The following is a 14,062-nucleotide window of genomic DNA, read 5'->3' as shown; positions in this document are numbered from 1 at the left end:
TTCTCTTTTAAAAAGACTAAGCTTATGAACTTTTAAAGCCCTTTTGCATTTCTAGGCTTAGATCTGGCCAAAGTTGAATCAAATTTGTTAACTCCTTCTCTTACATGTGTGAGCTCAGTCTTAGACACGCAGGTCTGAAGGGATGATGCTTTCCTGTATACACAGGGATGTCTTCCAGCTATAGAGCCATGTGAATTACCTCCAGACTCTACCTAAACTCCACAGTCCTGCCCCCTACTCACTGTCAAGTTATTTCGAAGCCTTCTCAGTGCATAATAGTGCCTATGTGACAGCCTAAGAAAATATTTCATAAGGGAGAGTAGCAAAAGTCAAACAGTCCTATAAAGAAGTTTCAGCATGGACTCAAATGTTGTTTCAGCCAGAAAGGGTAGAGAGTAATGACACACCATTTCCCACAACTTTGAGAAAGTCCAGGCCTGAAATAAATGGAAGAAGTGAATATTTTCTGCTATAAACAAGACTGTATCCTAAAGGCAAAGATAAAGGCACATCAGAGAGTCTTCATCACAAAGCTGAGCATTGGCTGGGTTTTAATATACACTAAGAATCTGGAGAAAAGAGAGAGGAGTAAGCATCCTAGACGGTGCAGGTCACTGACTTTCTTGGTTAAAAGTAGAGCTTAAGTGATAGAATTTTAAGCTCAGAGAAAGACGGAGACTTGATCTCTTTCCCAACATGACTGTGACTTGTTGATTCTTCATATTTGGAGAGGAAGAGTTTGGAGCTGATTTTATTTCTCTCCTCTCAGCATGGGAGGAGCTGGTGTCCAGAACAAACAAATAGGACTTACTCTAGGGAAAATGAAAGGGAAGCAAATGTTGGAAATGAGGGAAGGTGTTACACGGATCACAGTTCTAATACTGAGTAAACTTCTCCAAGCCTCCTCTTTCCTCTCCCCCCACCTTGGGGGTCAATTTTGCCTGACTTCTCAGCAATTTCTCCAAGTTTGGCTCTGGAGTCTTTTTTGGAAGAAAAATAAGACATGACTTATAGAAAAAGGTGCTTGGAGCACCTAACACAGAATTGTATAAACAGGTTAGCAGAGATTGTATCTACATAGGTAAAGGTATGATCAGAGCTGAGAAGTGGCTGGGAGATAGGATGCATAGAAGCAGAAAGCCTGCAGCATTTAGCTGAGGACAATTTTCCCACAGATTTCCCCCTAGGGTTTATCTTAAAATCAGCGTCCTTTCTCTTTCCCTGACTGGCATGCCATCCAGTAGAATGGGAAATTTTGAGAGCTTCCCATATTGTGATAGATAAAGGATGACAGCAGAGAACGAAGTCAACCTTCAGCCTTCCTTTTCACCCAAGGGTGGCTGTTCCCTGCTAATCCCTGCTAATTGCTATGGACACAGAATCCACCTGACAGATCCCACTACTCACGTACTTGGCTTGACAGAAAGCAGAGTGCCGGTCCCAAAGATGAGCTTGTTTCCACCTCCATAATTCACACAGCCCTTTAGAGCCTTACAATAACCATCAGGAAGGGGCATGGCAGGATGGGGTGAGGACAGCTTTGTGTCTTTCCAGGCTCAGAACACCTCAGTCCTGCTGCTACAAGAGCTGACTTGCCAGGTATTACTTGAGCCTTCATATTCTCCTGATATGCCCTGGCACTGCCTTTTAAGTTAAGTCCTTATGGGGTTTGTGCTAAGGCCCAGAATGCTGTGTGATTCACCCGTAAATGACTGGGGGCTTTGCAGACATCTGCTCTCCATGCAGGACAGCAGCCTGAGGCAAGGATGTCAGGAAAGCTGTAGACACGCCACTTTTCACCCACTAGGTTTTGGCTGTGGCCCCTTTCTCTTTTCTCTGAATTTGCTCTTCCAGTGGGATGAGGCTGGTTCTGTCCTGGGAAAGAATTCTAACCATATCAGAGGGAATTAGGCACTTCCTAACAAAACAGCTCTGTTCTTTTAGAGGGCTAGTGAAGCATTCTTTATTCTGGAAGCAACCAGAGGAAACAAGAGAGTTGGTGGCTGACAATGCCTCTCATTGGGAGTGAAGACCCCATTTGGGTCAAGTGCATTGTCTCCACCTGGATTGTTCTTACAAACATAATTTGCATGCTATACTTTGTGAATTATTCAACTAGTGCCTTCTCTCCCTTACAGGCACATCTCTGAGACTTACCTGGCTTTATAATTAGCTTGGTCCCAGAGCCCCAGATCAACTGATAGTTGCCATCTACACAGACACAAAAACCCTAACAAAAACCCTCACCGTCCTTCTGGGGAGCCTGTTAGAGATAAAGCCCAGATAAAAAGTCTAGAGCAAAGCGCATAAAACAATGTAGGAATATTGGCTATTGGAGATTATTTTCTCATTTAATTACATTTGATTCCCTTGCCTATTATAGATTCTAGACACAGATGATGAAATCAAATGACTAAACATCTAAAGTCAATCTAGGTCTCTGTGCATATAAAGGAAGCACAATTCATAAACAGTTTTTAAATCAGAGAAGCTGAACTTGCTTCACCTTCTCTGATATTTTAAATAAAAACACAAAAGAGATAAACATCATTTGTTTGGAGTCACAGCGCATCTAACTCTCTAGTCTCATTTTCACTGCTGATAAGATTTCAGTCAGTGGCATGGTGATCACATATAGATGAAACCATTTTGGTTGATAGAGAGTGAGAAATGGCCTCCTGAGGGACCATGTACGTAAGACGAAGAAGGCCCCTGCAGAACTCAGTGTTGGGAAAGGTGGTCTGCAAGACCATCAGAGCATACCAAAATGGGTTGGCTGTTTATAGAAGACGTCTTTTCAAGATTGCTACTTGGTTTCTAGAACTTACTTGGAAGGACTTGTAATCTGGTCCCAGACCCAAAGACGGGCTTGTTGGTATTAGAGGACACAGTGATACAGAGGCCTACAAAAACCCCCTGAGCCCGTCTGTTCCTTCCTCATCACTGGTACCAAATGACTACCAAAAGCAAAGAAGATTTGATGATACATTTAAAACACCAATGTAATCCACACAGTCAGTTTTTGTTTGGTTAAGTTTCATCACCTGAAAATGCCTGTGGCCTGTGCTTATTATGTTTTCAATTCACAACTGATAGCTCATGATAACTCACTGTAAGAAAACAGGAATCTCAAGCACTAATCCAGTTCTGATTTTTTCTTTTTTGGTTTAACTTAAATTATTTAACTTGTCTGTGCTTCAGCTTTTCTGTTTGTGAAATATGTTTGATGATGTGTGACCCTGTTTACCTTTTTAGAGAATGTAGTGAAGGTAACAAGGCTGGTAGCAGTTCAGTGGGTCACAGCATTGACATACATTTTGAATAATGTATGGGAAATATGATTGTTCAAGTGAAGATATTATTAATGTAAATAACAGGGAATATGTTAGCTGGAGTTATTGTCAAAATTACTAACAAAAAAGCTTTCTTAGTGAAAACTGTCTTGTGTATTTTTCCACAAGAAGTTAGTGGACATACCACTTAGTCTGCCAGAAGAGACAGGCCTGGAAAGGGTCAGCTGAATTCTGAGGTCTAATTGCTGGAGAGAAGAAGAAATGACCGTCTTCCCACAGTAGTCATAAGCACAGATTAGGTTCCCATGACATGCTAATTTCCCTTTGCTGTTGGCAGCATTAAATGGAATCAGTTAAAGTTGTTTTAAAAAATGAATTTAACCATCTTAATGGTCAAACAGGCTGTGTAGGTAGACCCAGAAATTGTATCCCGTTAGTGACTAGGTGGGAAATGGTGTGTGTGTGTGTGTGAATTCCTCTATATGATTTAGAGACATATTAGCCCACAAAAATAAGAGAAGATAGACACACTTACGTGGTGCAACAATCACTTGAGTGCCAGACCCAAAATGTAGCATATCCCCAAAGCCTGTTCGTCCACAATGGCTGACTCTGCTACAAAAACCCTGCCACCTCTTCATAGCCACGCACCTTGCTTGGGTCCCAAGGTAGAAGATAAAGTTTCTCAGGCATGAGAGAGGATTTAAACATATGCACCACAAAAGCTATGCTATTCCTTATTCCATGGCAGACCTTCCTTCCCAAGGCTCTTCCTCATCCTGGGCCCAGCTCCAGCCTTCATGTGGTCGTTCAGTAGCACACAGTGACCACCTTCACCTCTGCAGGGGCTCTGCTAGGGCCCATCCCCAGGGAAGTTTCCTGAGGTCCCTGAGCCATTTGAGGATCACTCAAGGAGCTAAGAAACCCCCAGAAACACAACTGACCAGCTAAAGAGGCAGGCAGAAGTGTGGGGTGGGGGGAGCTGGCGCTGGGCCCAGGTGGGCCGGGCAGCCAGGAATTCAAAGGAGAGAGAAAGGGGTTAGATACAGGAGTTAGAGGTGGAAGGAATAGGACCTGGAATGGAAGGGTCTGAAAGCAAAAGTAAGAAGAGTAGACACACACCAACAGCTGATGTCAAAATCTGTCTTGCTCTGCTTTGTGAGGAGAGGAGTTTTGGGGGAAAGAAATTTTCCTGGCTCTGTCAGTTGCCCTGACCTATTTAGTACTGTTCTACCTCCTGTACTAACCTCTTTCATGTAGCTGAGAAGCCCCACACTGCAAATGGAGACCGCCTCCCTGTCTTATTTTTGTCTTGCAGAGCCATCTGACCAAATGTACATGAGCGGGTAGTAACAGCAGCCACAAAAAGATACTCAGAATCTGTTTCTCTCTTCCTAATTAGGCTGTCAATCTGTTCAGCTAATAAGTCGTATAAAGTGTCTTAATCTCTTCCAGGGAAAGAAGTCATATAAATGCAAAATAGCAGCAGCAATAAGTCAAATGGCTTGCTGGGTTTCTTTTCTTTGTGTGAAGAGATGCTTTTTAATAGAAGGAAAACTTTCTGTGTGGAGAGGAGACAGACTATGGGAAAAAACACAACAGCATTTGTTTTTATTAGGCTGAATCTATACAGCACAAAGTAAAACAGATTTGGCAATTATTTAGGTAATGTGACAGTTAATTCAAGCAATTCTGAACACAAAGAAGTTTTCTGAAGGAAGTGCCTAAATATCTAGATCAGGTACTGACATTAATCAAATTAACTGGACAGTTGTGCTGTATAGACACAAACTAATAAATGTGCCCTGAAATGGTTCTTCTGAAAGGCTTACATTTTATAAACTTAGCATTAAAACTAGTCTAATATTTATACCCACTGTCTTCATTTTGGCATTGCAATTGACATTTTCCAATTTCTCTTACAACACATATCTTACTTTTAGAGCCGCAAAGGTAAGGATGACCCTCTCCCTGGAGAGTCTTATCAGGTTAGCACACAGAAGCTCATTTAGAAATTCATTAGTTGTCTGGGATGTGAGAGCTGGTCATTACAGATTAAGGGCTTTTTCTCAAGTGGTAAAGGACTTACAGGGAATAACGGTGAGTCTTGTTCCAGTCCCAAAGATAAGATTGTTTGTCCCAGAAATTGGCACAGTGTTTCTGCCCACTACAAAAACACTTTCCTACCCTGCTTAATTTTCTTCCTGTTCTTTCTCTATAAAGCTCATCAGGAGTATGATGTACAGATTTTGACTCCTACATAGTGATAACCTTTTAAAAACCATCCTTTGAAAAGTGATGTCCTCCATGTTTCTTGGCAAAAATTCCAACAGTCCTTTCTCTCCCTCCCCAGTTATTTTTTTTTTCCCAGTCAAAAGCTTGCCATTTTCACACCAGCTGTTTTCTCCTTGAAAGACAGCGCTTGAAGAATTCTGGTGGCCACAAAGGTGGCTTCTACTTTAGCATACTATCATGTAAAATCACCTTTCCTTTTTTTATGAACCACCTATATTTGATGTTTTTATTTCTCCCAAGTCAGCCAAACTTACATTCTCTCAGTCTTAGAAATTCCAGACCCAACTTAACTTGAGTCTTGCCCCTCTTTTTGCCACACTGGCTGAAACCAAATGGGTTAGAAATAACCATATTGGCCAGACTTTACAAACACTCTAATTTTTTATAAAAGGAAAATAAAACCTAAAAATTAGAGTCTTTGGTTAGAAGTGGAAAAGGCAGAGAAGAGTAATGAAAAAATGAACATAGTGGACAATTGTGGCTCACTTGGGAACATTCAGACTTACCTGGTTTCACTTGTAATGCTGTCCCTTGCCCAAAGATTAGTTTTCCTGTGTTGCCAGAGCCACACTCTAATGCTGCACTTTACAAAAACTGTAAATGGGGTTATTTCTATTTTTCCTTCCCTCCCTCCAGAAACCTGATAAAAATGTATTTACTGAAGACTTAGTATGTGCTTGTCACTATGTGAAAACTTTTACAGATATGAACTCTTTCTATATCATAACATCTCAGTGCACTCAGGTACTACTATTATCCCCATTTCACAGATGAGAAAAATGAGGCATAAAGAGATTAGGTAACCTGCCCATGGTCATACATTTAGTAAGTAGCAGAGTTAGGATTTGCCCAAATAGTCTGATTCCAAAATTCACATTCTTAACCTAGACAATGCCATACCTTTCATCAGCCTTTTTTTTTCTTTCTATTTTGGGTTCTCCTTTGAAGTGTGTACACCAGTAACACCAACAAAACACTTATCTCATTAACCCTAATGAATTACTCTGAGGTAGTTCTTCTAAAAGGCTTGCATTTTATAAACAACATTAAAACTAGTCCAATATGTATATCCACTCTCTTCATTTTGGCATGGAAATTAACATTTCCCATTACTACACCTGTCTTACATTTAGAGATGCAAAGGTAAGGATGACTTTTCCCTGGAGAATCTTATCAGGTTAGCACATAGAAGCTCATTTAGAAGCTTGTTTAGAAATGTATTAATGCCTGTATCAAAGATGTCTTTCCCAAAGCCACTTGGCTTCACCAAACAACTCTTCTTCCTCTCTCTGAACTTTGCCAAGCCTCGAGCTCCAGAACTGACCCAGACCTGGCCCTCGCCAAAGCCACAGCAAACACTGCTGCGAACCCAATTTGGTTGTGTGAAGCAAAATTCTGAGCAGGGTAGGTGGTCTCTAAGATCCTCCTGAAGATTCTTGTAGAAAATGACTTCTTGGGGGAGACCGGAATTAGGATGAAATCAGATCCTTTCCTGTTGCCTCTAGCAAATCCACAACAAGGTTCTAAGCCACAGAGAACTGAGAGATGCAGGAAATAGATGGCCAGTTTGAGTCATGCTGGATAACCCATGGTGGGGAGATGTTTTCTAGCACGGTCACTCGGATGACCCTAAGTCCCGAGAGTTCCCAGCAGCATCTGACTTATCTTTGGCTGGGGAGAAACAGTATTCACCAATGGCCCATGGCAAGGCTGGTCCTAAAGAGGACAAGAAATGTGAGGCATATTCTTGCCTTTTCTAATGTTCCATGCTCCCTGACAGCCCTTTTTGGAAGGGGCCAAACTGTTTGCTCTGTAAGAAAACAGTCTTATATTCCAACTACCTTCTACCATGCACTTCTGGATCCCTCTATCTGGTTATTTTGATTGAGGAGTAGGCAAGGGTTTAGCTTCACTGCACAGGACAAAAACACTAGCCATAACTGGACATTTTAAACATTAAGAAAGAAGGAGGCAGTTTCTGAGATATTTCCAACTGCACAGACAGGTTTGAGCGAGTTAACATGAAGACTCACTTGGCTTTACTGCCAGACTTGTCCCCAATCCCCAAATCAGCTTACGGTTGTTGCCAATATTACACAGTCATAGAAAGCTTTACAGAAAATGACCAGGCCAATGTGTACCAGGAAATCCCTTTCAATCCCCAAATCCAGCTGGCGTGCCCCTCCAGCTGGGAGTCTGGCCAAAAAGGCAGCAGAGGAGAGAGTTTATTAGGGTGGTCAATTTGCAGCATGGTCGGGGTGGAAAAGTTCCTGTGAGGTTAAATAGTTCATCCCTCCACCTCCTGACAAAGCTGCTGGAGAAGGATTCTCTCACTCCAGTGCTCACACACCCCAAGTTCAAAACAAGCAGACTCTGACCCAAATGATCAAGACAAAAAGGATAAGGAATCTGTTTTTCTCCAGTGCAATTTGTTCCTGTACCAGACAATTACATATGTACCCACTTTCACATGTAAATATGCCATATATATATACACACTGCAAAATCATTAGAATTAATGATTAGAATTACTATAAGAAATAAAATCGAGTAGAGAAAACAGAAAATAGAGCTCAGTGTTGTGGCTTCCTTCTGAAATTAGAGCATTCATTATGGATTCAGCAGAGATACTCACGGGGTTTGACCATTAACCTTGTTCCCCCTCCAAATCTGAGCATGCTGCCTGCATTATTATTCACACAGTGATCTTCAGCTCAGCAAAAACCTCCTAGAAACTGAGCTAAGTTTTCCCTAAAGATCTTCTGGAAGGAGCGATACTGTGAGCACAGAGAATATTAAGTAATTGTCATAGTAATAACCTGGCACAGAATCCTAGCACCAGCTTGGATTTCAGGACTGTTTCCACATTGGACAAATAAAGGATATTCTTTCTAAATATTCTAAAGAAGGAGTTTTCCTGCACAGACCCAGAATACTGACTGCTAAAATCCTAGCATTTCCTCTGGTGTTTTAGATAATAATTCTCCAGGGTTCTGAAAATCATATATGTCATTTGGACAAAGAGGGAACAGTTTGTGTCCACGGCACTGAAACAAAAGCAGTCAGAGAGACTCTTGTCACAGCAGGAGAGATTGAGGGAAGTTGTCACTGCCCATCTGGCAAGAGGGGTCAGCGTGTTGGTCTACACCTTCAGGGTGCTGGAGCCAGGCACCTCAGGCAATGGTCTGCTCTGTAATTCATCCCTGACTACAACTCCAGATTTTTCCATCCCCTGCTTAGACAGTCACCAGGAAAAGGACTTTTTATCACTTCCTATCCTTGTCCTAGGGGAGACTTTTTCATTCAAACTGTCCTTTTCCCAGGAGATAACACGGCTCAAGAGCTAACGTGAAATTATTCTGTTAGGATTAAGAAGGTAGCTTCTCCCATCCTTTCTAGTCCTTTTGAACCTCTCTCAATTTTGAGGTAACTCAAAAGAAAATATGCATCAGAAATCCCCTGGGCACCACCACTGAGTGTCCAGCATGGTCTCTTCCCTCTTTCTTACCGCTGGTCACCTTGAGAACCAGAGGCTTCACCAGAGGCTTAAATTCTAGCATATCCTCCGGTATTTTAGATGTTAACTCTCCTAGGATAATAATCTTACATCTGATAATTAGAAATGGGACCACTCCAGGGGGGAAACAAGAAACACACAGGTGATATGGCAGCTCCTACATTTTCTACTTGGAGTTAGCCAGTGTTGTTTTGCTCCCAGGGAATATCTTTGCATGGACGGATCCCTCCTTCCCACGCCCATCACGGAAGCCATCTCCTTCCTTCCTACTTTGCGATTTGTCAACTAGATCTCTTACCCGGACCCCTTTTATTGTTTCACTTGTGCAAGCCTGTTTAAGGTGGTGGGTCCAGGATGTCTGATGTGTGGACACAGGTTCCAGATGTGGGCACATGTAAGTGGTCAGGGGAAGGAGGTGCCCAGTTTGCCTGGAGAAGAGCATTTGTGAAAGGGAATAGCTGGAAATCAATTTAGAAAAATCAGAAAGGGCCCAGATTTTAGAGAGGAAGTAGACATGATTTTTCCATAAGATGGTTTCTCATAATATGAATGCCCAGATGAAGCATTGAGTTGCATAGGGGAGAGAGGCATGAAGAGGGGTAAAAAAAGCAAGTGGAAATGTGACATGAGAATATGGTTTTAAAAGAAGGGAGTAAAGAACACAGAATTCCTTTTGTGTTTAGAGTAGTTTCCTGAGATCCTCAACTCATAAACATTTTTCTAACCATTAATACAATTCTTATGAAATTGTGATAAGTCCATCGTGGTAAGCCTCAGAGCCTCCTTTACATCTCCTGTCCAGAGTAGAGGGGCCCAGAATTGCCACTTCAGATAGCAGTAATTTTAGCTTCCGTAGCTTATAACAGGAAGTTTATCTACCTTCCTTTGCCTCTCAAGCATGAACACCAACTTTTAAAATAGAGTCTGTCTTGCCTGCTATACTCACTTGTTAAAACCTTCAGCCTGGTGCCTGCTCCAAAGACATATTTGTAGGTTCCTGAGGTAGTCACAGTATTACATGTCTCTACATAAACCTGCATAAGGTGAGCATTTCTTGAAGTGGCTTTACTGTCCATCACATGCACTTTCCCCACTGGAAGGCCTGACCTCACGTTTTTCTGAAAGGAATTTATTGACAATTGTGTCTCAGTCCATACAGAAAGACTTCACTACTTCTATTGGGTCTGAGTTTGCAAAACTTCCTCCATCTCATGCTATATTTATCTTAATTGTGCTTATTAACTAAAGAGGCTGATGTAGTAAATGCACTGGGACTTAAACATCTAAATGATTGTGGAACCCTTCAAAGGATTCCCTTTAGGACTCTCTCTCTGAGAGTCAGTTTATGAGCCACACAAACACACCAATGACATTATTTTATAGTTATCCTCATTTTGGATCCAAAACAGTACCAGTAGATAGCTCGAGTCCTTCCTCTATGTATAAGTCATGGTTCTGAAAGGCTTTTGATTATGGATAAAAGTGAAATCCACCTTCAAAAGGTAAAGCCACCATGGATGCTACAAAAAGAAATTGCTGTGGCCTTTGAGGACAGTTTCAAAAGAGGAGGTGAGCAATGGACAGTGTTGGACCACCTCAAGCTGAGTGCTTTGACTGGGCCACTCATTTAAATGCATAAACTCTGTTTGAACAAATCAGCCCCATTGCCTTGTTGTCAAACCTGGTTCAGGCACAGAGGATTGCTGATGAAATGCTACTGAAATGTGAGATGGCAGACATTTCTGCAAACAGTGTGCCTGCATGGAAAGCACCCCTGTTTCTGTAATTCTAACAGCAAAAACAATATGAACAACTAAAAACACTGAACTCAAGTGTGGGGACAGCCTGTGCATGTTCAGTATCACTGTCTATAATCCATCTCTATTACCCTCTGCCTGACAGCTCCACAACTCCAATAAACATTCCATTTTATTACAGATAATCCAGCAGAGGTAGGGGGGCTGTCCGCAGGACTGGGGTTCTCTGCGGCTCCCACAGGGTCGACTTGGCTGGCCTAGGTAAAGGGGCGAAGTCTGTATGGGGAACTATTTTGTCTCTGGGGTGAAAAAGGAGGCTGTCCAAAAAGAAACAAGCCCACCAATGTGACACATCAGGGCTGTCCTCTCTCCAGAGAAAGTTTTATTGTTTTATTTTTCTCTCAAAAGCAGAAACCATGAGAAGCTGTACTCCTGCTGTCCTCCCCTCACCGAGTCTTCTGTCCAGTTGCCTTATTTTTCAGTTGACCAGGTGACACAAGCATAAACTCAACTGGGTCCTCCTTGCTTATCTGTTAAGGACACGCTTCCCTGGCTACACACTGCTGCTCTGGTAGCCTCCCTTTTCATCGGTTTGTTTCTATCACTATCTCAGAACTTTTCTTCTCCTTATCTCTGCCTTTTCCCAAGGCCACAACGTGCTTTGTGGACCTTCGAGAAACCCTGACTGCAGTATTAGTACAATTTATCAAACTGCCTGTAGACCTGATAGCCAAATCCAGCCTCCAGGGAAACATGTATTCATATCTTACTCACACATTGGACATAGTTAACAACTGCACGCTAAACGAAGCAATTAAATTCAACTGTGTTTCAACAGGTCCCATTGGATTTCTTTCCAGAAAAGATAATTAGTTAACCACAAGAACTCACCGGGTGTGACCAGCAGCGAGGTGCCTTTGCCGAAGCTGAGTGCATACCCCGTGTTTGAGTTCCACAGTGCGTCCTCCCTAAACAAAAAACTCCTCACAGTAGCCACCCTGTCCTTCCTCCTATAATTTCTGTTAAAGCTAATGTCTAAAAACCAATCACATGGCAGTCACACAGACCGTGGGTCATCCAGGGCCCTCTATGGTGTAAATTAAACTTCCCTCTTCCATGAGACCATTGCAGAGGTCACCCTCCCCTCAGGAAAGGGGGCAATCACTCCTGAAAATGCCATCCTGGGGAGGGGACCCGGTTCCACGTTATGAGGCCCAGAGTTTTCTTATGTCCAGCAGAGGGGAGTGCTGGTCGGAGGACAGCCAGGGATATGGACCAGGAGTAATTCTGTGGGGTTCATGGGTGAAGGGGGAAGCACTACAGAGAAGGGCGTTAGTATATTTCTTCTCACTCACTCTGGGTTGTGCTCTCACTGCACCCACTGATGTAGTCTCTGAACCCCCAACACTTACTTGGTTTAACAGAGAGTGTAGTGCCTTTTCCAAAGATGAGCTTTCCTTGACCTCCTGCATAATTCACACAGTCATATGGGGCTTTACAATAATTGGCAGGCGGGAAGGATTGAGGGGGAGGCCAAGCAGGTGAGATAGCTTTCCCTTCTAGTGGACGTCTCAACACCTTCCAGCCTCGGCTCCCAGCTGTTTGGCAAGGTTAGGACATTTCTTTAAAATTAACAACTGGCTATGCAGATAGATCTGGGCTTGATCTTAAACCACCAGTTTTGTTCTTAGAACACTGGGTGCTGACAGAAAGTTCCTGCCCAAGACAAATGGGGACCACAGCAAGGTCAGGCAGAGATGTGCCACCTATCACAGGTGGTCAACATTAGTGTCAGAGAGTGGCTGTTTTAGGGACCAGAAGTGCCATGCCAATTTCACAGCTGTAGTTCTTACAAAGAATAATAATAACAAAAAACCAGAAAGCAAACAGAAAACAATAAAAGAGCCAATTGCACTCCTCTGGGAGTAGAAGGGTTCTTATTGAGGAAAACTTGATTTCTGAGTTGTTAGGTCTTTTTGTTTTGTCTTATCACAAAATATGGGTTTTACTAATTATCCCTAGTGTTTCTATATATCTAGAACTGATAAAGCAGCCAGCGAAAGGTTCTACTTCTCCTTGACCTAATCCTTAGGATTGCCAGAATTTATCAACTAAAAGACTTCCAACCATCTCAGGGTCTCAGGTACAAAGAAACCATTTGCATCAATCCTTTTGGGAGTGGCAGTGTCTAAATCTCACTGAAACTGCACAGAACAGCACTGCCACTCCCTCAGGTCAGCTTTTAGGATTGACCCACTCTCCTACTTACTTGGTTTTACTGTCAGTCGGGTCCCTGCTCCAAAGCGTGGTTCAATGTTATTATTGCCACAGCAACACGTGCTCTAACAAAAACCTCCTGGGTAAACCGTGCAGCCAGCTCTCAGCATGGAAGGGACAAAGGGGAGCACACTGACAAATTCCACAGCACACAACACTCCCATATTCACCTTCTCCTACAGGAATGGATCTGTCTTGTCATGCTTCTAGGCTAAATGTTGGCACTTCGCAGTGCACTGAGCATGGTTAATCTAGACCTCAAATTGGCACTCTGAGACTTAATCAGCTTTCAGATAGGTCCCTGAACAGCATATAAACCAACACTGCAAACAAATCATGCCCAGGCACACTGTTTGTCTTCAGGGACCATTATGTCTGAGGAACTGCCTGGTGGCATGCTCCAAACTTCTACAATTTGCATCTTAATTATGGGTTCAAAATACTCAAATACTCATCTATATAATTTCATCTTAATCATCATGTATTCACTTCATAATTGATAAGTAACAAAACATGGCAGGGCTTGGGGGAGAGGGGTTGGCATTTGATTTTGTTGTCAGAGCATTAAGGTTTTGCTTTTACTCTACCAAGCGTCTAGCAAAACGATTCCTCTCAGCAGTTGAGGGAGTAGGATGTTAGGCAAGTTTTCTTAGAGATACTCTAAAACAATCATTAGAAGGTCATTCTAGCCCACTTCCTCCCATTTACACATATCGCCACTGAAAATTTATGAGCATAAGCAGGACTGCCTATTTTTTACTTGAGATTCCTTTTCAGTCTGTTGCCCAGAAGGTGACAAAGTTCTGATGATAAATTCATTCCCAAACCCACTGTTCTAAAGGAAATACACAGAGTAATGAAGACTGAAAAAGCTTGGAGCAGAGAGAACCCTGTTTTCACAGGTGGAAAGAAAAACTTCAGTA

At 42.5% G+C, this 14,062-nt stretch overlaps 1 protein-coding gene across 1 annotated transcript in view; it reads right to left on the bottom strand.

Moving 5' to 3' along the window:
* The window catches only part of LOC134372375 (T cell receptor alpha chain MC.7.G5-like), a 360,110-nt gene that overhangs the window by 38,883 nt on the left and 307,165 nt on the right, over positions 1–14,062 (bottom strand). Inside the window, exon 3 of the mRNA XM_063089891.1 lies at positions 11,754–11,813. Within this exon, the coding sequence (XP_062945961.1) occupies positions 11,754–11,813 (60 nt within the window). The remainder of the gene's footprint in view (positions 1–11,753; positions 11,814–14,062) is intronic.

Source organism: Cynocephalus volans, chromosome 3 (genome assembly GCF_027409185.1).
Source record: "Cynocephalus volans isolate mCynVol1 chromosome 3, mCynVol1.pri, whole genome shotgun sequence".
Lineage (NCBI taxonomy): Eukaryota > Metazoa > Chordata > Mammalia > Dermoptera > Cynocephalidae > Cynocephalus > Cynocephalus volans.
This window is presented reverse-complemented; position numbering and strand designations above follow the sequence as displayed.